Genomic DNA, 20,831 nt, shown 5'->3' on the forward strand with positions numbered 1-20,831 from the left:
TGGATTCCAACTAAACCCGAACAAAGGTCATATCTTAAATATATAATTTATCATAATTTTATTTTTTTATTTTACAATCTCAAATATAGTTTAATAATTCTAAAAACCAAGTGATATGAGATATACATATAAATTTAATATTTTTTTAGTACTTTGTCAACGTAAAATTTATTTAAAAGTGTTACAAAAGACCTTTGAGAAAGGTCCTTCATAGCCTTTCTAAAGTTTGAGACTCTTTCTTCAGTTGAATTGGATGAATGGGAGCATCGGGATTCTGCTGAAGAGAATCAGCATGTTGAAATATTTCCTTGCCTGGGTGAGCTTTTTAGTATAAGATGCCCAAAGCTCTCCGGAAAATAAACAGACAGATTTTCTCGCCTTCTTGAGCTTTCCATTTTAAGATGCCTTAAACTCTCTGGAAGTTACCTAGTCATCTTCCTTCAACAAAAAGGATTTTTATTTCTCAATGTTTGCAATTGGTGATTCCATTCTCAAGCTTCTCATTGCTCTGTGAACTGGAAATAGATGGTTAAAAAGAGACTGTGTGCAGCAGTCAAAAGATAAGTCACTGAAATCTATGACTGGTGCAAATATCAGAGACGTTGGAAATTGGTTAAAACAAGAGTTCCATACTGTTGAACAGATGAAGATTGTTGATTGTAAAGAACTTGTATATTTCTGGGATAAAGATATTCATCATACAAAGCACCCGCAAAAAATTGAACATTCCTAAAACAAAAGAATCGAAGTGCTATGATATACTTGGAAGGCCTAACTGACATTGCTCGAACAAGGATGCTGAAAATAGGAAAAAGAAACATACCTGGGAAATTTTGCGCCAAAAACAGGCAATGGTTCTGGAAACAAATAATTTTGCCGCATGACTGAACAAATCTTCAGGTTCTCAGGTGCTTTCCTAACTTTCTGAAAAAGTTCACTAACATTTAGTCTTAAGCCTGGATTCGATCTCAAATGCTAAAGCTTGAATTTGAGCTTGAATCAAATGAGTCAAGTTTAGGCCAAGGATTTGTTTGTTTTCATGAAAAAGAGCCAAGTTTGAACCCAGTTTGTTGATCTCAGGCTGATTTTGAACAAGCTCTTTTAAATTCGAAGCGAGCTTGAGTTGGGCTTTGTTTGGATCAGTCGGATTGAATCCAGCCCAAGTCTCTACATATGAATCTTGTCAGCTGAAAAAGGCTTCCTCATGCAGAATTCCATTGAGCTTTGCTAGCTCTTGTTGTTGATGCTTATAGAAGCTGTGGGATTCATCCTGAATAAAACTCTTTTTGAGGGGATACCAAATAAGTAACTCATAAAATTTGTAAGTATTCAAAGTCTTTGATGAAAAAAGAAACTGATAAAATTTGAATCAAATTCATGAAGAAAGTAATGTCAAACAATTAAGAAGCAAACACACCAGTAAATCTAATACCAGATACAAAGAATCCAGGTTCAGTCCTCAGGGATAATCAAACTGGTACATAAAACCGTCAAAGCTAGAGACAGGTGCTACAAACAAGCAACCAAAAAATACAAATGACAAATGCCTCTATGTAAAAAAAGACACTCACAAGTTACACCAAACAACAAAAATTGTCACCAACAACTTTTGAAACACGGACGAAAAGCGCTTTGAGTGGCTTGATCTTCCCATTGCAGCTCGTCCCACCATTGTTTCTGTCCTTTGATCAAGACTGTACCTTCTTTTGTGCTGTTGGAATCAAGTGGAAGTTTCTTAAGCTTTGGACATTCATATACATACATTTCTTTCAGGTGCAACAAGGGCAATGCAGTGCGATAGATGCTCTGCAAATTTGGAAGATGTTGCAGTTCCAGGAATTGCAGTATTCTAAAAGGGATTAGATTCCCAGTCATCTCTGGAAATTCACCCAACTTCCTTGCATTGATAATTTCTTCCAGGCCGGCACAATGTGACACTACAATACGGTTGAGTTTTGGAGCAAGGATAAACCATGTTAGGTCCTTCAATCTTGAGCAGGAGCTTATTTCAACCACATGAAGGCTTTCAAATCCGAAAGGTCTTCTTGTTCTCTGTACTCTTCTTACACAATCAATCTTCAGTTCTTCCAAATATTTACAATCCATGATTTTCAATTTGTCAAGATACTTCATATCTGTTGACAAAACTTTGAGCGACTTTGAACGACCAAGGAATTGAAGGCATAGAGATTGTGCTGAGTTTAGCAATCTTTGAGAGCTCAAAAACTTTTGTAGAACTTCTGAACTTTTTAAACTGATGTTCAACAAATTTAAGGATTTCAAACAAATCAATTCATCTATCAAAAGCTCACTATTGTTGAATAGAACACTCTCTTCTGGGACTTCACTTGAAGAACCACAATCCAACATTCTTAACACATTCAACATTAAGAACTTAGAAATCAACTGTCGCGGAATTTTATAAAGTCGAGATGTATGCTCCAAGTTCAAACATTTAAGTCTCACCATGACCTCCAACTCTTTTGGCAATTCTTCTATGGCAGTCTTTGATAGATCAAGGTGTTGGAGAGAACTCAATTTTGAAATTTCAGAAGGTAATTTGGTTAAGGAGAGGTTGTCTGACAGGTTAAGAACTTTGAGACACGGCATAACTTGGAAGAAATCATCATGAATCAGCTTTAGCCGATTACTATTAAGAAATAAAGTTAGGAGATTAGGGCAAGTAGGGCTCTCTAACAGAACCTCAATTTGATTTTCCATCATGGACAACCTCTTCACTGTGTTCCAATCTTCAACATGTGGTACTTCGGTCAAGCCTGCACCTGCACAAACAAAATAACCTTCCTTCTCCTTCTCAATATCTCTTGCTATCCACAGAGCCATGTCACGAATAACATCATGCATTTTTATACAATTGCCTTCTGCTTCTTCCAACAAACATGCTTCAAGAAGAATGCCAATAATGTAATATCCTTCATTTTGTACTCCACTTTTGTCTTCCAAAAATCCCTCCCCAACCCATTGATCAATTAGGTCTCTTTTAGAAATTCTATAATCCTCAGGAAATAAACTTGAATATAAGAGACAAGATCTAATTGTCTCATTAGCTAAACTATCATAACTAAACTTTAAAAGTCTATACACATTATCTTGCATACCCGGAAACTTAAAAGATGATTCCCTCAAGACCTCAATTGCAAATTTCCACTCTTCAGGTGTCTTCTTAGGTGCCATAGCCCGGCCTATGGTAATGAGAGCTAATGGCAAGCCATCACATTCTTCAATTAGAATTTCAGCGAGTTCAGGAATTTCAGGATGACTGTTAAGAGTGTCTTCTCCTACCTTACTTTGAAACAAAGTCCAGGCTTCGTCATGTCGCAAGCACTCTACCTTAAATTTTCGGTTTACATCCATCTGGCTACAAACATCAATAAAACGGGTGGTAAAGACAACCTTGGATGCATTTCTAATGTTTGGAAGTGGGACACCAACTTGCTTTAAATCAACCCGCTCCCATATATCATCCAATAGTAATACAAATCTTTTCCTACCCAAATTCTTGAAGATGTCTGAAGCTTTTTCTTCTGAACTTTTAGTCTTCCATGACTCGTTTAGCAAGCCTATCTTGTCTCCTATCTTCTCCTGAATCCTCTCAATTTGTAGCTCCTTGGACACCACAGCCCATATCACATGATCGAAATCACTGTCACTATCAAGGAACATATTGTTGATTTGGGTTAATAGTGTTGTTTTACCAACACCGCCCATACCATAGAGCCCAATAACTCCTGCATCTTTTTCCTCCATGAGACATTTCCAAACCTTATCAAGGATGGACTGTTGTCCCACTATAATAGGCTCATTAGGCTTTTCATCCACTGGATCATCTGGGTCTCTTTCAGCTACCTCTTCGAACCTCCCCTCCTGCATTAATTCTTCAACAACAGCAAGATTTTGAGCCACTAATTTCCCGAACCTGTAACTTGACTTGCAGCTCTTAGAACAAAAGCCACAAAGACATAACTTGTCAATTTCTTCAGATTTATTCCCAATCAATTTGACAACTTCATTTTGCACAGCTTGCACCCTTGTGAGCCAACCATCTACTTGATCCAGCCTCCGCATCTGGGGTTGTTGCTCGGCAAGGTCAACTCTCCTCTCCACATCGTTCTTTTCTTCAATTAACCTGTCCAATGCATTCTGCAAGGCGCGAAGATTTTCTTCTAGTTTCCACACATACCCTGCTTTTCCACCAAGATAATTTTGGCAAGGTGAGTAAAGGGACTCACAGGGTACTTGGATCTGGATGCAGTTGCCCATGATTTGCTGAACAAGTAAGTCAGCTTTGATTCTAGATTTCAATTCTACTTTAGATGCAACAGTGTAAATGATGAGCACCTAACGAACCAATCGCTTCCAATTTGACAAAGACTACCCCTTTTCTTCCCAGAAATTGCCTTGGCATTTCACTGAACATGTTACCGAAATAAAATAAAAAAAGAATGAAAAAAGACGTGAGGCTACAGTCCTCCTTTGAATAAGTCAGTGCAAGGGGCAATTAAAATAAAAAAATTCTCGGTAAGAGTTATCTTTGAGGAGTGGAGTCCACACGGTTTCAATGTAAACATTTTTTTCCTGAGTTTTATGCATATAAAATTTAGGCCATAACTCTTATTAAGGCCAACTCAAACTAATTAGCTAGTACTGGTCTGGGTAAGTTGTAAATTTGGGGTTGGAGTCTCAAATTTAATTGTTAATTCAATTCAACCGAATTTGAAATAAACTAATTTTAGATGAGTTTGTGCTTCAGTTTGAGTCTAAAGGATGATATATTATCCAGTTCGAGTTTGAGTTTAAGGATAGTTTGGTTTGTCATATTTACAACTTAAAAGAATCCAATTCAAAATAGTCAAACAATATTATTTTAATTAATACATATAAAATAATATTAGTTGATCGTTTATATCAATGGACAAAGTTGAGATCTTCTCAAACTAAGTTTAAACTCATTTGAGAGAAACTCGTCAAGTAAAGTTTAAGTTTGGGCTCAATTCCCTTAAATTAAGCCAAATTCAAATTTGAAACTTAACTATGTTTAAATCCAACCCTAAGTTTAATTATAAAATTTTTTGAAATCATGAGCAGGCGAAGGATTCGTCTTTCTCAATTTGACAAAATCTACTCCTTTTCTTCAAAGAAATTGCTTTTGCGCAAGAGAGAGACAACTAAATTTGTGAAGGAATAAAGGTGGGTAGGGCTGGATTCGAGCCGAGCCGAGCTCGGCTCGCAGCCAGCTCGGGCTCGGCTCGGCTTTTTGAGGGCCGGCTCGAGTTCGGCTCGAGCTCGACTCGAGCCGAATTTGGCTCGGCTCGAGTTCGGCTCGTTTTCAGTTTGGCTCGGTAACGGCTCGACTCGGCTCGTTTTTTATATCAAAACGACACCGTTTTGTATATATATATGAATCAAAACGACGCCGTTTTGTATAAAAAAATTTTTAAAAAAATATCCCGAGCCAGCTCAGGCTCGGCTCGAGCTCGATCGAGCCGAGCTGAGCCCGACTCGTTTCGGGCTCGAACCGAGCCGAGCCGAGCTCGAGCTCGAGCTGGCTCGGCTCGAATCCAGCCCTAAAGGTGGGGAAATTGGAATTACAGAGAGTCTTTTGGAAATGTGAGACTAATTTAATATTAACAAATAAATTATTCTAAATATCTGACATAATTAATTCATCAACTAAGAAAACTAATACTTGCACCTGCATTGACATACAAAATTGTCTCTATGGTATTGGTATATTAGTCTTTTTCCTTTTCTTTGTTGTCTTGTGTTTCTATAAGGTGTGCTTTTTAGATTTATATGAGAATTCTTGTGCTCAATTTTAAGCTGATGTTTAACAGAGGTAAGGACTTCAATCAAACATCTGTTTATTGAAATCCTTACATTCAATTCATTGATTAAAATCATCATGAATTGATTTGTTTGAAGTCCTTATATTTGGTAACATTTTTGAGATGACAAAGACTGCTATGCAATCTCTATGCCTTATATTCCTTGATTGTTCAAAGTCCCCCAAAAGTTTTATTTACGGATATGAAGTGTATTGACACATTGAAAATTATGAATTGTAAATATTTGGAAAAATTGAATATTGACTGTATAAGAAGAGTACAAAGAGCATGAAGACCTTCTTCAATATAAGCTCTGCTCAGCTCAAGATTGAAGGACCTTACATAACGGCATGGAAGAAAAAATCAATGCAAGGAAGTTGGGTGAATTTCCAAAGATGACTGGGAATCTATTCCCATTTACACAACTACAATTTCTTGAACTGCAACATCTACCAAATTTGCAGAGCATCAGTCGCAGAAGAGTGTATATGATTCCAATTTCCAGCTGGTAAATCTCAGTCTTCAAATCTCCTGTTTCAGAAGCTGTCCCATCTCATCATCTTTCCAATCTCCTGTTTTGGGAGTGATACTTTGACAGATGGCAGTTCATGTGTTTCATGGATGCGTCCAATCTAGATCATGTGCTGGATGAGTCAGCATCAAATTTGAGGCACAGTAAAGCAGTCCTCATTGATGTAGAGAAGCAGCAACCCAAAGAAGCTCTAAAATTGTGGCTGGTCGATTTACTGGACTTGGCTTATGATGTGGATGATGTACCGGATGAGCTTGCAACAGGTGATTTAGGGTGTGAACTGCTGGCCAAGCCTTATTTTGGCATTAGCAAGGTGCATAGCTTTATCTCTGCTTGTTTTACTGATTCGACTCCAAATATCTGCATGGTGATCAAGTTAAAGGATATCCTGTCAGATAAACTTTTCCAAATAATAACATAGCTCCATTAATGACTATAGACCTAAATATGCTAAAGATTAAAGCAGTAAGCTCTAAACACAACCTACACAACATCTGGTGCTCCAATGGATGGCAGGGGAACTGATATTTTACTGGGGGCACACAAACAAGCAGGCTCCAGAAGCTCAGATATTCATCCCCAAGTAAAAAGCAAGATGAATCAGATGGATGTTCCACCAGAAGAAGGTAATAATGCTGAAAACAAAATAAAATAATCCATGTAAGCAGCCATGGAACATGCAAGTATGGAAAATATAGAAGACTTGGAAGAACAGAGAAGAAGGTGAAGCTCATTATTACCTTGTATCCATAATATTGCCATGCTATTTTCCCCGAACATGCTACTCTGCCGTCATTGTAATTGCTTCTACTCACTCCATAGAGTCCCTCCAGGATCAAGGAGCTTTCTAAAGATGTAAAGCAACAACGTAGAACTATTATGAGATCAGCTGGAATAAGAAATGCAAAAACCAAAGCAAATTAATAAGAGAAGGCTGAATTATAGTTAAATAGCTGGATTTGTCCTGCTAGGTAAGTGGCAGTTTAATTTCAACAAGTATTTTTGTCTAGACAAAGACAAGCATGGGTTCACAACCATGCTAATAACTCAGATGGTCAAAGCTTAAAAATATGATGTGCTTACATTAGGAAGGGAAAATTTTATGCCTTTACAATCATAACCTCCTTTCAGTAAAGAAAAATCCAGTGTCTTGTCAATCACATAAAGCTTCTTTAGTATACAAATATAAATGCATACACACTAAGGTATTCAATTGTCACATTTTAAAGAAGTTCACAAATTTACCTTTCAGACACCTCATTTCAAAAAGAACTGATGCAATCCAGCTGCAAGATAAAAAACTAATATGGTATTAGCTGTTATTCATACACAAGACATCATATTACTGAGCCAAATGAAATGAAACAACATGAAATTATCAGTAATTTGAGGAAGCCCAGGTATGATAATCTACATAGATTATGTTACCCAAGCTTCCTCTCATTAATTTTTTTCCCAAAAAATCAAACAATAAAACACTATAATGAAAGCTTTGACATGAACATTGAAAGAAAAAGTCAGGAATTGACATTGTTGTAGAAATTTCAAACCATACAACAATATTGATTTTTTAAAACATGTATATATGGAAAATATGCAAATTACAAATTTGGGGTCATTACCTGAAGAATTAAAAGTTTTACACCTTAAGTGAGGCCACCAAAAAGATGAAGTAATAGATGTAAGGGAAATCCTGAAGAAGACAAATTTATGAGACATTCTATTGAGGGCAATGATGCTGCAAAACATAGTGAGCAAGTCTGATAGGAGGAAAAGGAATAAGTGTACTCATGAAAGAAATGAGCTTCATTTAAAACATGAGACAAAAAGGACATATCAATCTACCAATTTTAAGCAGTATAAAAAGTTTTTAGCTCATACAGAATGTAACAACACTAACTTTTGTATTTTCGGTAGAATATGAACACTAATTTACATTTAGTTTAGGCTAGAAAAAAGGGCATTTGATTTCCTTTTTTTCCGTATTCAGTTTGTGCAGCGAAAATAGAAAATCAGTAACATCCCAATTAGAGTAGTGAAGCAGAAAAGAAATTAAATATGTAATACATAAAGTCTTACTGTCTTAGAAATAATATGCTTTCAGAAAGATTGGAAAGTAAGCACCAGAAACAAGACTTTTTTGTACATACTTTGATTCATAAAAAAAATTGTTGTTCATATATTTGTTTATAATACCTTTCACCAACTACATTTTATATAAAGATCAATCAGGTGAAGCAACTAACTTCTGAAACAGAGATGAAAGCAATGCCTGGGAGAATAACTTCCAGAACAGAGATGAAAGCAATGCCATGCAGCAATGCCTGTGAACTGGTACTGCTATGTACTAGCAGATTAATATATTATTACTCAGAGATCTGGATAGTAAAGATACTAGTTGTATGAAAAAAATTATATACATTTTTATTACCTGACCCCCAATGTGTTTGGCATCCTATCCAGACAGTTCATTATATTGGAACCCAGCTTCTCAAACCATCTGTATGTGATTTATAGTACAATAGGAAAAAAAAAATCAAAATTATAACGAAAAAATTTAAATAAACAAGAAATTAAAATTTATCACTAATTGTCTACCTAGGAGCATCTTCTTGACAATTTAATATCTCAAATATTATTCTGTAAAATAACCTTAGTAAACCATATGAAAAATAAAATGGAAAAAAAAAATTATTGAAACTTTCAATTGAAGTACAGAAAACTAAATAAATGACTGAAATGATACAAATCTAAGCTGCGATTATTTATTCAGTTCAAATCATATAATGCTACCAAGTATAATTTTGCTAAACAAAAAATAAAGCCTATCATCCAGGTACCAGTGTTGATAGATTGCATTAGGGAGTTGAACTTTTTTCCAGCATATATGACAGAAGCAAAACTCTGTTATCATAAAAATTTGTGTCATTTATTGCTAATTAAGTGCTATATCATTTATGTGTAAAAAACTAACATACCAGAGAGATAATTTTCTTACCATGTGTCGTAGATAAATTCGTAATCTATTCTGACACGAGGAATGTCAGCAATCTTAGACCACTCTTGTCCTTTATTCCTTCGGCAGTGCTTTTTCAGAGTAGGACAATTAGAAATATACAATTGCAGAAGTGAGGGCGGCAAACTTTTAGGAAAGGATGACAACATCGGGCAGTCACTAATGGAAAGCTCTTCCAGAGAACTAAGGGTCTCAAAACCCCTAGATGATAGATATTTCAATTTTGGGAAACATCTAATGGCCAGTTGAGTTAGAGAGGTTGGAAGCACCATACTCATTTCCTCTATCGGGAAACAAATTGCATCTAGGCATCCCCTAATCTCAAGGCTTCTTAGACTTGTGAGATTATGCAGACCCCACTCAAACAGCGAAGTATACAGATTGAGATCAGCAATTGAAAGTGAGGTTAGGTTGGTAGGAAAGCCTTCCTTGGGAATGGACATAATACTTGGACATTGCCATATTACTAATTGTCGAAGACAGTGGAGGTTGTGCAGCCCGCTGGGTAAAGCTTTAAGTTTCTTACACCTCTCAATTGATAACACAGTTGAGTTGGTGTTGGGAAAGCCTTCTAAAGGAAAGGAGACAAGACTAGGACAATCTTGTAAATACATTGTATGGAGACTATTCAGATTATGTATGCCCTCAGGTATAAATTCAAGATTTTTACAGTTCTTGATCTGGATAAACCCAACAGACATACCTTTATTGAAACTCTTTGCTATGGACTTTAGCTTCGGACAATCAGCAATGTCCAGGTGTTTAAGTGCCTTGGGTAACAGACCTTTAGTTGACAACCTGGTAAGCTCTAAGCAACCTGAAATCTCCAGGTGTTCGAGTGTTGTGGGTAACTGGCCTTGCAATAATAAAGTTCTGAGTTCTAAGCATTCTCGAATATCAAGGTGTTTTAGAACGACAAATAACTGGTCCTTTGGTGATAAAAAAGTGAGAGATGGGCATTGGGAGATATACAAATACTCAAGAAGATTTGCACTGGCATTTGTAACATCCTCATCATGCACCAATGTAGTGGAAGAAGAGCAAGTGTCCTTTTTATCATCCAACAACCCCTGAAATTTCTTACAATTTTTTAGGGAGAGCTGTTTTAGGAATGGAGGTAGGTAACCTCTTGTAAGAAACGTTAGAGAATGACAATCCTCAATTTGCAAGATTTCCACTTGTCCATCATCATTCTTCAATCCCTCATAAACAAATTTTAGAGCACTACAATTTTTAATCTTAAGTACTCTCAAAACAGAAAGAAAACTTGCTTCTGAAAATGAAACAAGTCTGTTACAATTTTCAATACATAGTTCTCTAAGGGAAGTGAAGCTATGCATCCTTTCTGCTAGATTCTGAAAACAAATTCTATTCAGCCACGGATCTATAAGCTCTTCACAATTGACAATCTTAAGTTGTTCAACTTTCTCAAACTCTTGAAGAAACCAGTTACTAGTTTCTGAAATATATGAAAGAGTCATAGACTTTAGTGACTTAAAGTCAAATGGACTATGACACACCATTCTTTCACATCCAACTACTTCTAGTTCACAGAGCACAGGAAAGCTTGAGATTGAAACTACCAACTGTTGACATTCATGAATAAAAAGTTTTTTCAACGAAGGAAGATAGTTGAATGAAACAACCAATCGCTTGCACTCACAAATCACAAGTTTCTCCAATGAAGAAACATGGTCAGGTAACTGACCACAGAGATTTGGGCAATCTAAGATGGAAAGCTCTTGCAAGCAAGGAAAACTGTTGACACGCTCATTTTCTTTGATAAGGTCCCAATACTCCCATTCTTGCAAATCTTCGAAACAAATAGTCTCTAAAGATGGAAAAGGTCTCGAGCAATTTTCCCCATAAATTTCCAAACCAATCCTTTTTATTCCCACCATGCCTTTGATGGTGAGTGCTTTAAGCATGCTTAATTGCCCAAGTGAGGGCAACATAGTGCATTTTTCACAATTTTCCAATCTTAGGACCACCATGTTGGAGTATGATGGATCTCCTACCCAAGATGGAAATACCAGACCACCATAACATTTGATTGTAAGTTTTCTTAGATTTGTGTGGGGTTGAAGCAAGTCAAGTACTTCTTTTTCTTTTGCCTTGTCTCGTGAATCATCAAGTTGAGATCCCCATTCTAATACCAAAACTTCTAGATCTTTGTTGTCAGCTAAAATATATCCTCGGAAATCCATAATTACATTCTCCAATCTTGAAATGCAAAGTTCTCCAAAGAGACATTTTAAATTTTTCAAAACTTTTATAGAAGATCCCTTGTTTTTGCCCACAACAAAATTAGATAACACATGAAGGCGTTTCAAATTTTCCATTCCCAAAGGCATCTCTACTAACTTCACTCTTGTAATGTCAAGGTAATAGAGATTGATCAAACTTCCTACATTAGAAGGCAACCTGATAAGTCGGGCACAATGTTTTAATATCAAACATTGCAAGTTAAACAATAAACTTGTTGATTCAGGTATACTTCTGATCTCAGTATTAGATAGGTTGAGATACCTTAAGAGTTTCAAATCTCCAATTGAATTTGGTAACATGGTGATATAATAATTTTCCAAAGATAATGCCCTCAATGTTTTCAACTTTGGTAGCAAATAAAAAAGAACCATGTTACTCAAGTATAGAGTATTGTCACCTCTAGCAGTTGGCAGAAAAGTCCTTAAGTGCGTCATTCTATGGAGAACTTCAAATTTTTCTATTCGATCGTAATTATCACTAATGTAAGAAAAATAGCGAATCTTATCAAATCTTTTTGAAATTATAAAATCCTCTCCCAACTGAAAACTTCTTTTCCCCAAAATCCTCCGGGCCAAACTAATTAAAAAACCATGCATTCTAAACTTGGAAGTATTACTGCTTGATGGTTGAAAAATTGACCATTCTAGTAAAGCTTGAAAATATTTAACACCCACATCTTTCAATGTTTTTTGGCCTACAGATGGTAGAAGGATCATACCATCTGCAGCCCATAAAAGTACAAGTTCCTTCTCCTCAAATTCATAATCCTCATTTAAAATTGCACAATAAGCAAAACACCCTTTTAGATAAGAAGGAAGATTCGTGTAACTTGTTTCTAACACACGGAAAATTTCTGATTCATATGAAAAATTGAATGTTGATTCATACGAAAAACTGAATGTTTTTTCATTCAAAATGTTTTCCCACTCATTTATGTGCTTAGAGCGTAACATGTCACCAAGAGTCCTTGCAGCCAGAGGCAAGCCTCGGATCTTTTCAACAACTTTCTCTCGAATTAGGGGTGAAGTTCCTTGTGGATTACTGCCCCCAATCTCAAATGCATGCTCCTCAAATATAGCCCAGAAGGCATCTTTTGTTAGGAGATTCAAGTTATAACATTTACTCGGATGTGTAGTTACAACAGCGACATTACGTGAAGTCACAATTATTTTACTTCCTGCAGCTGCATCCAGAAAAGTTGTCCCGAGGAGTTCCCAACCGATATCATTCTCAATCCAAACGTCATCCAAGACAAACAAGAATTTTTTTCCAATTGTAGCTATTGCCTGTTCAATTAGATATTCTACTGATTTTTGAAATGGTAAAGTGGTCCGCCGGAGAAGATGATTGTGAATTCGTGGAATATCGGTGTCATAATGGACATCTACCCATGCTTTGCTGAAACCTTCCACAGCCTTGTCGTTGTAGACCTCCTGGACTATCCTTGTTTTGCCAATCCCTCCCATTCCAACAATGCTTATATAACTTGATTCGTCACTTAACACCATTTCAAGTATCTTGGCTTTATCCTCATCTCGCCCGTAAAAACCAGATTTTGTAGGTGACCACATCGGGGGTGGTATTTTCTGTACAGCTATTGATGTCTCTATAGGAATTGGGGCAAAAAATTTTCTAAAATGGCGATTGATATCTTCTATCTTGGACGCCATGCTGATATTTGGAGTAAAACAAGCAGGGATAAGGTTACGCACCTTGCTAATGCTAAAATAATGTTGGGCCATCAGCTCATGCCCGAACATATTGTTGCAGTGGTTCTAGAAGTAGACTTAGTCTTTGAATTCTGTTAATAAATCTCTATTGTCTAGGAAGTTGATCTATTCTTTAGCGCAATCCCACGAACACAGTGGAGTGCCTTTTATTTCTAGTTTCTGTTACTGTAAGACTATAAATAACCCCATCCATATTTAATAATATCCGTGAGTTTTTCCTCCCAGTTTATCAACTCTGTTTTACCTGCATTAACATCTGGTATCAGAGCCAGAAACCACAAATTGTAGCCGCAGCTCAATCATGTCTTCAGAAAATAACTTTGTGCAGCCGGCTATTCCCCGGCTCGATGGGCATTATGAGCATTGGAGCATGCTCATGGAAAATTTCCTTCGATCCAAGGAATATTGGCACATCGTAGAAGATGGAGTTCCCGAAGAGGATGCAACCCTCACAGATGCAGAACGGAAGGTGCTAGCTGACCAGAAATTGAAAGATTTAAAAGCCAAGAACTATTTATTCCAGGCCATTGATCGCACCATCCTGGAAACCATTTTGACCAAAGACACGGCAAAGGGAATTTGGGACTCGTTGAAGCAAAAATATCAAGGGAATGCTCGAGTCAAGCGTGCACAACTTCAGACTCTTCGCAAAGATTTTGAAGTTCTGCACATGAAAGAAAATGAATCTGTCAATGTTTTTTTTGCTCGTACTCTCACAATTACTAACAAAATGCGCAGTCTTGGTGAAAAGATAAGCGACGTTACTGTGAATGAAAAGATTTTGCGCTCTATGTCATCCAAGTTTGACTATGTGGTCTGCTCCATTGAGGAATCCAAGGATTTGGATCATATGAGTATTGACGAATTACAAAGTAGCCTCCAGGTACATGAACAACGAATGTCTAATCATGTCATTGAAGAACAAGCATTGAAAATTGTTCACGGGGAACATTCTGATAGTCCTGGACGTGGTCGTAGTGCTGCGCGTGGAAGGGGACGTGGACGTGGTAGACAAGGTATGAACAAAGCTCTTGTTGAGTGCTATTATTGTCATGATTTTGGTCACTTTCGGAATGAGTGTCCAAAGAAACACAAAGAGCTCAGCTATGGGAAAGAGGACTCCAAAGCTCATTTTGCTGAAACAACAGAGACGGAAGAGCTTCTACTCATGGCTTATGTTAATGATGATCGAGATGATGAGGAAACTATCTGGTTCCTGGACTCTGGTTGCAGCAACCATATGTGTGGAAGGAAAGAGTTATTTTCACACCTTGATGAGACCTTTCGCAAATCCGTTCAACTTGGCAATAATTCAAGTCTTCGAGTCATGGGGAAAGGACAAATCCATATGCAAGTCAATAACCTTGCACACGTTGTCACAGAGGTATTTTACATACCTGATTTGAAAAATAATCTTTTGAGTATTGGCCAATTGCAACAGAAAGGATTAGCTATCATAGTTCAACACAACCAGTGTAAAATATTTCATCCAGAGAAAGGACTCATCATTGCAACCACTATGTCACACAATCGGATGTTTGTTATTCGAGCCACTATCACTCCATCAGATCAACCAGTTCAGCCATGTTTTCATATTTTTTCTCAAAGTCCAGATCATTTGTGGCATTGTCGTTATGGGCATTTGAGTCTTGGTGGTCTCAAAACACTTTATCAGAAACAGATGGTCAAGGGTTTGCCGCAATTGAAGAGTTCCAGCCTTTTCTGTGAAGATTGTTTAATAGGTAAACAACACAGAAATTCTTTTCCACAAGAAAGCACTTGGAGATCCTCACAAATTCTTCAACTTGTCCATGCCGATATTTGTGGGCCTATTTCTCCAATATCCAACAGCAACAAAAGGTATCTCTTGACCTTTATTGATGATTTTAGTCGAAAAACCTGGGTATTTTTCTTGACAGAAAAATCAGAGGCCTTTGAAGTATTCAAGCTTTTCAAAATTAAGGTTGAAACAGCCAAGAACACATCCATCCGAGGTCTACGTACAGATAGAGGTGGAGAGTTTAATTCCAATGAATTCAATGAGTTTTGCATGGCCAACGGAATTCGACGTCAACTGACTACAGCATATACTCCTCAACAAAATGGAGTCGCGGAGCGCAAGAATCGTACAATCATGGAAATGGTTCGTAGTATGCTTTCATGCAAACAAGTGCCTAAGACATTCTGGCCTGAGGCAGCAAATTGGACAGTGCATGTTCTCAATCGAAGTCCCACACTTGCTGTGCGAAATCAAACACCAGAGGAGGCTTGGAGTGGCACTAAACCCTCGGTTGATCACTTTCGCATATTTGGATGTCTCGCTTATGCTCACATTCCAGATGTCAAACGCACAAAATTGGATGTCAAGAGTTTGAAGTGTGTCCTTCTAGGTGTTAGTGAAGAATCCAAGGCGTATCGATTATATGATCCTTTATCAAATAAAATTGTGATAAGCCGTGACGTTATTTTCAATGAAGATGGACACTGGCCATGGACAGAAACACATGGTGCCACTGTTCATGCTTCACTTGATTTGGAGGAAGAGCATACAAATTCATTTGATCAAGGTGTTGCTAAAAATACAACGCCTCTTGCCTCTGAAAATCCAGCTAATCGTGACACTCCTCAAACTCTTGTTCAATCACCTGACCATACAGCAGTCCATTCACTTGAGCATGTAGCAGCAAGACGATCTCATCATCCACCACTTTGGATGCGTGATTATGATAGTGGCGCTGGTCTTTCAGAGGAAGAACAAGATGATAACTTTGCTATGTATATTGATGAAGATCCTCTAACTTTTTCTGATGCAGTTCATAGTGACAAGTGGCGACTTGCCATGGATGACGAAATTGCTGCCATTCAAAAAAACAGTACCTGGGAGTTGACAAACCTGCCTGAAGGAGCAAACACAATTGGAGTTAAATGGGTGTATAAGACAAAGCTGAATGAGCATGGCGAAATAGACAAATATAAGGCACGTCTCGTCGCCAAAGGCTACACCCAACAACATCGCATTGATTATTCTGAAGTTTTTGCTCCCGTAGCCCGTTTAGACACTATTCGGCTTATCCTTGCCATTGCAGCACAAGAAGCATGGCCACTCTACCAATTAGATGTCAAATCCGCTTTTCTTCATGGAGAGCTTGACGAGGAGGTATATGTCGACCAGCCACCTGGATATGAAGTCAAAGGTGCAGAACACAAAGTATATCGACTTCACAAGGCGCTGTATGGTTTGAAGCAAGCACCTCGGGCATGGTATAGCAAAATCGAAGCTTATTTCTTGAAAGAAGGCTTTAAAAAATGTCCATATGAACATACCTTGTTTCTCAAGCACACCTCCACTGGTAAGATCTTACTTGTGTGTTTATATGTCGACGACCTCATCTTCACCGGCAATGATAACTCTCTGTTCAATTCTTTTAAATGTTCCATGATGCAAGAATTTGACATGATTGATTTGGGCAAAATGAGATATTTTCTTGGTTTGGAGGTATTGCAACAGGACAATGGGATTTTCTTATGTCAACAAAAGTATGCTCGTGACATCTTAGAGAGATTTCATATGGCTGATTGCAACTCAGTCCACAATCCAATTGTACCTGGATCAAAATTGATGAAGGATCTCACAGGTGAGCATGTGGACTACACTTTGTATCAACAGCTCGTAGGGAGCTTGATGTATCTTACCTCCACCAGGCCGGATCTTATGTTTGTTGTTAGTCTTCTGAGTCGCTATATGTCTCATCCTACTGCACTACATCTCCAAGCAGCTAAACGTGTGCTACGGTATATCAAAGGAACTCTTGAATTTGGAGTGTTCTATCGCCAGGGAGGGAATCATCAGCTTGTAGGGTATTCTGATAGTGATTATGCAAGGGATGTCGACGATAGGAAGAGCACATCTGGCTTTCTGTTCTTATTAAGCTCAGGTGCAGTTTCTTGGTCCTCTCGCAAGCAACCAATTGTCACTCTTTCAACTACTGAAACCGAGTTTCTTGCTGCCGCCTCTTGTGCATGTCAGGCTATCTGGTTACGACGGATTATGGAACAACTTGGTCATAAACAGCCTTCTACAACTACGATTTATTGTGACAATAGCTCAACAATTAAGCTTTCTCGCAATCCAGTTATGCATGGTCGAAGTAAGCATATTGATGTTCGTTTTCATTTTTTGCGTGATCTTACTCGAGATGAAGTAGTCAAGCTAGAATACTGTCAAACTCAAGAACAATTGGCAGATCTCATGACCAAGCCGCTAAAGCTGGATGCTTTTGAGAGGATGCGGACACTGATGGGTATTTGCAAGAATCCAAAAATAAACTAATCTGTGATCAGTTTAAGGGAGGGTTTGTTGCAGTGGTTCTAGAAGTAGACTTAGTCTTTGAATTCTGTTAATAAATCTCTATTGTCTAGGAAGTTGATCTATTCTTTAGCGCAATCCCACGAACACAGTGGAGTGCCTTTTATTTCTAGTTTCTGTTACTGTAAGACTATAAATAACCCCATCCATATTTAATAATATCCGTGAGTTTTTCCTCCCAGTTTATCAACTCTGTTTTACCTGCATTAACACATATCAGTTGCAAATCCATCCACTATGTCATCCACATCATAAGCCAAGTCCAGTAACTCGTCCAGCCACAATTTCACAGTTGCTGCCTCGTGGTAGTGTCGATGTCTCATTACATAGTCGATGGCTTCTTGAATCTGCAACAAATTTGTTTTCAACTTTTCCAGCTGTAAAGCTACCCCGTGCCGACGTGAAAGATACATAAACTCCCTGGACACCAGTCTGTCAAGTGTCACTTGGAAAACATGAGACACAGAGAACGCATCCACGGCCATATGGAAGACGATGACGATGAGAGAGGCTTTGAATCGGGTAGGAGATTTGAAGATGAGTTTTCCAGCTGGAAAAGAAATTGGCATACATTACAACACTCTGTTAGAGACATTGGGGTAAATTAGTGATAAAACAAAGTAGTGTCAGTATGAAATGACAAATTTATCCTTTCTTCACGCCCCCAAACTCTTGTGTCCATGAATTTCACCCCTGCCGGGTACTGAGAACGAAATGCACTGCCCAAACGGGCAGATCAGAAGATGGATTCTTATGTCAATTCATAACACAGAAAAGAGGTCAAAATAAGCTGCTACCAGACCAACTTCTTTTATTAATTTCTCGGCACCTTTATTCCTTTACAAATTTAGTTGTCTATCCCTTGCACAAAAGCAATTTCTAGGAAGGAAAGGAGTAGACTTTGAAAGATGGGTCTTTCAGCTGCTCATGACTTAAAAAAGATGTAATTTAGTTGTCTCTCCATTGCACAAAAGCAATTTCTAGGAGATCAAGAAAAGGAGTAGACTTTGAAAGATGAGTCTTTCAGCTGCTCATGACTTACCCTGACTAGCACTAACAGAGGTGGAGACTAAGTGGGCAGAATTGAAAGAAGTAAAACCTTATGTTAAAATTAGAGTTGATAATTTTTAATCTCATTGGTTAACTTGATATGATATATTAATCTAGTTTGGAAATCGGGTTAAGTTTGAATTGTCACAAAATCACTCTTAACTAATTTGAACTGATATGATGTTATTGTAGTAGTCAATTTTTTAAGAAGCAAAGGAGAAATGTTAAATTATAAGTACCAGAATAGCGACACTTGAATGTTTTATTTATTTATTACGTATAATTGTATTAGAAAAGAGATTTAAGTCTGCTCAAGTTGGTGAAGAGTATCCACGTATCATTTCTTCTGCATCTTTCTTGTTGAATTCTTCTAACTTTTCTGTTAGGCCAAATTTGAATTAGGTTAAATTCAAACTCATTTGAGGTTGAATTTGACTCAGTTTGTATTTAATAAAGCTTAAGTTTGAGCTCGAACTCATGGAAACTAAGCTTAAACTTAACTCAAATTTGGTTCACCTCGTTTCAAATTTGAGTTTTTAATTATTTCGTTATTAAAATAATATCATTTTAATACATATTGATCAAAATGATATCGTTTTGTATCAAAATTTTTAATTAAAAAATTTAATAATTAACTAACACTTGACTAAATTTATATAAGATTAATTCATTTCAAACTCATTCAAACTAAATTTAGATTTAAACTTAAATAAATTTAATTCGATTCTAAACCCTATTCTCCATCCCCAAAATTTAACTCATTGGAAGCGTTTCATTTGATTTTTCTTGACTATTATATTCCATATTTTTAATGGCTACGGTCAGTCTCTCATGTCCATATTATTTAATGGGGACAACCGGAAGGCAACTCAAATTTGATGCATCTCAGGCCCACCACGTGAGGAGTATTATATATATATATATATATATATATATATATATATATATATATATATATATATATATATATATATATATATATATATATATATATATATATATATATTTCATATTTCTTTAATTATTTTAGTGATATCACTTTGCACAGTCCTTCATTCGGCATACAATATAATATGTAAATTATATTTAATTTTAGGCCAAACAAACCCCTTTTCCCATGTAACTTTTAATGTATTTTTAAATATTTATTCGTAAGTTTTAAAAAGTTTAAATATTTATTTATTATCTAATTTTTATCAAAAATTTTAATTAATTATAAAATAATTAATATTAAAATTAATAAAATTACATCTATTTTTTAATTTAAAAAATTAATAATTTTTTTAAATTTAAAAATTTATAATTTTTCTTTTAAGATTTTATTTTATCAATTTCGGTAATCATGATAATCACTCTGGGGAGGTTGTCGGTTGGCCTTCCCACCACTTTCCTTCCTCCCCAATAGTTTTCCTTCCATCAAAAAAAACCCCGTTGAAATTGCTAGACCTAGATAATAGCAACTATGGTTTATAAATGAATGAAAACAAACCTGAGTAATTTGACTATTTTAACCTCAGAAATTCAGGTTAAAAATTAAATATTTGTTTTTAATTTTAAAAAAAAAATGAAAAATTAAACTGAACAGCTCTGTTTTATTTATTGGAATTTATTTATTTTTTCAATTTTATAGAATTAAAGGATTCATACCCATGATGTACAAATAAAATTCACAAAACTATTTATGGGTAACAAATTTTTTTATCGTTGATAACTATACAACTGTAAAGGATGATAGTTTCAACAATTTCTCTAATCTCCAGGCTCTCCCTTGATTATCCCTACTATATTCTTGCCTGACGAAAGATAGACGCATGTGGGATCCATTCTAATTTTGGTAAGTGCAAGCACTGAATTGGTTTCTTTTCATTTATCTACCATTTCCTTAAGAGTGTAAATGAACTGTTTTTGATCCCTAAACCTCTAAAAAAGGGAATCTGTATTTTAATTTATTCATGCATGTATAATGGTTAAAATTCATGCTGGGATCTTGTCAGATGGGCTAAAAGTTTGTAAACAATTTTTT

The 20,831-nt window shown here is 36.5% G+C and overlaps 2 protein-coding genes across 15 annotated transcripts; both read right to left on the reverse strand.

Moving 5' to 3' along the window:
• Positions 1–1,342: 1,342 nt before the first annotated feature.
• On the reverse strand, positions 1,343–4,470 carry LOC123202131 (disease resistance protein RPS5-like). The gene has a single exon (XM_044617891.1). It carries the CDS (start codon positions 4,279–4,281, stop codon positions 1,597–1,599), a length of 2,685 nt encoding a protein of 894 aa, XP_044473826.1. The 5' UTR covers positions 4,282–4,470; the 3' UTR covers positions 1,343–1,596.
• Positions 4,471–6,071: 1,601 nt separating this feature from the next.
• LOC123202096 (putative disease resistance protein At3g14460) lies at positions 6,072–18,347 on the reverse strand. Of its 14 annotated transcripts, none has more exons than XM_044617840.1 (9): positions 17,972–18,347; positions 9,377–13,420; positions 8,810–8,878; positions 8,625–8,725; positions 8,001–8,071; positions 7,624–7,664; positions 7,119–7,225; positions 6,862–7,013; positions 6,072–6,738 (listed from the first exon to the last, which is right to left on the reverse strand). In XM_044617840.1, coding segments are annotated over exons 1-3 (4,401 nt in total). In that variant the 5' UTR covers positions 18,328–18,347; the 3' UTR covers positions 6,072–6,738; positions 6,862–7,013; positions 7,119–7,225; positions 7,624–7,664; positions 8,001–8,071; positions 8,625–8,725; positions 8,810–8,877. The 14 variants fall into 14 exon arrangements, 13 of the variants coding, with proteins under 13 accessions (XP_044473775.1, XP_044473773.1, XP_044473764.1 ...); XM_044617838.1 differs by lacking the exon at positions 8,625–8,725 and adding an exon at positions 9,219–9,282; XM_044617829.1 differs by lacking the exon at positions 8,625–8,725 and adding an exon at positions 9,219–9,282 and having other exon boundaries at positions 9,357–13,420.
• Positions 18,348–20,831: the final 2,484 nt, after the last annotated feature.

Source organism: Mangifera indica, chromosome 18, assembly GCF_011075055.1.
Source record: "Mangifera indica cultivar Alphonso chromosome 18, CATAS_Mindica_2.1, whole genome shotgun sequence".
NCBI classification, from domain to species: domain Eukaryota; kingdom Viridiplantae; phylum Streptophyta; class Magnoliopsida; order Sapindales; family Anacardiaceae; genus Mangifera; species Mangifera indica.

What these genes read in the sequence shown, in the direction of transcription:
- LOC123202131 (XM_044617891.1), bottom strand. Translation starts at nt 4,281, where the DNA reads ATGGGCAACTGCATCCAGATCCAAGTACCCTGTGAGTCCCTTTACTCA.
- LOC123202096 (XM_044617829.1), bottom strand. Translation starts at nt 18,327, where the DNA reads ATGCCAATTTCTTTTCCAGCTGGAAAACTCATCTTCAAATCTCCTACC. An exon ending in GATGGATTTGCAACTGATAT is followed by an intron (nt 13,421 to 17,971) that starts GTGTTAATGCAG and finishes CTGCAACAATAT; the next exon opens with GTTCGGGCATGAGCTGATGG.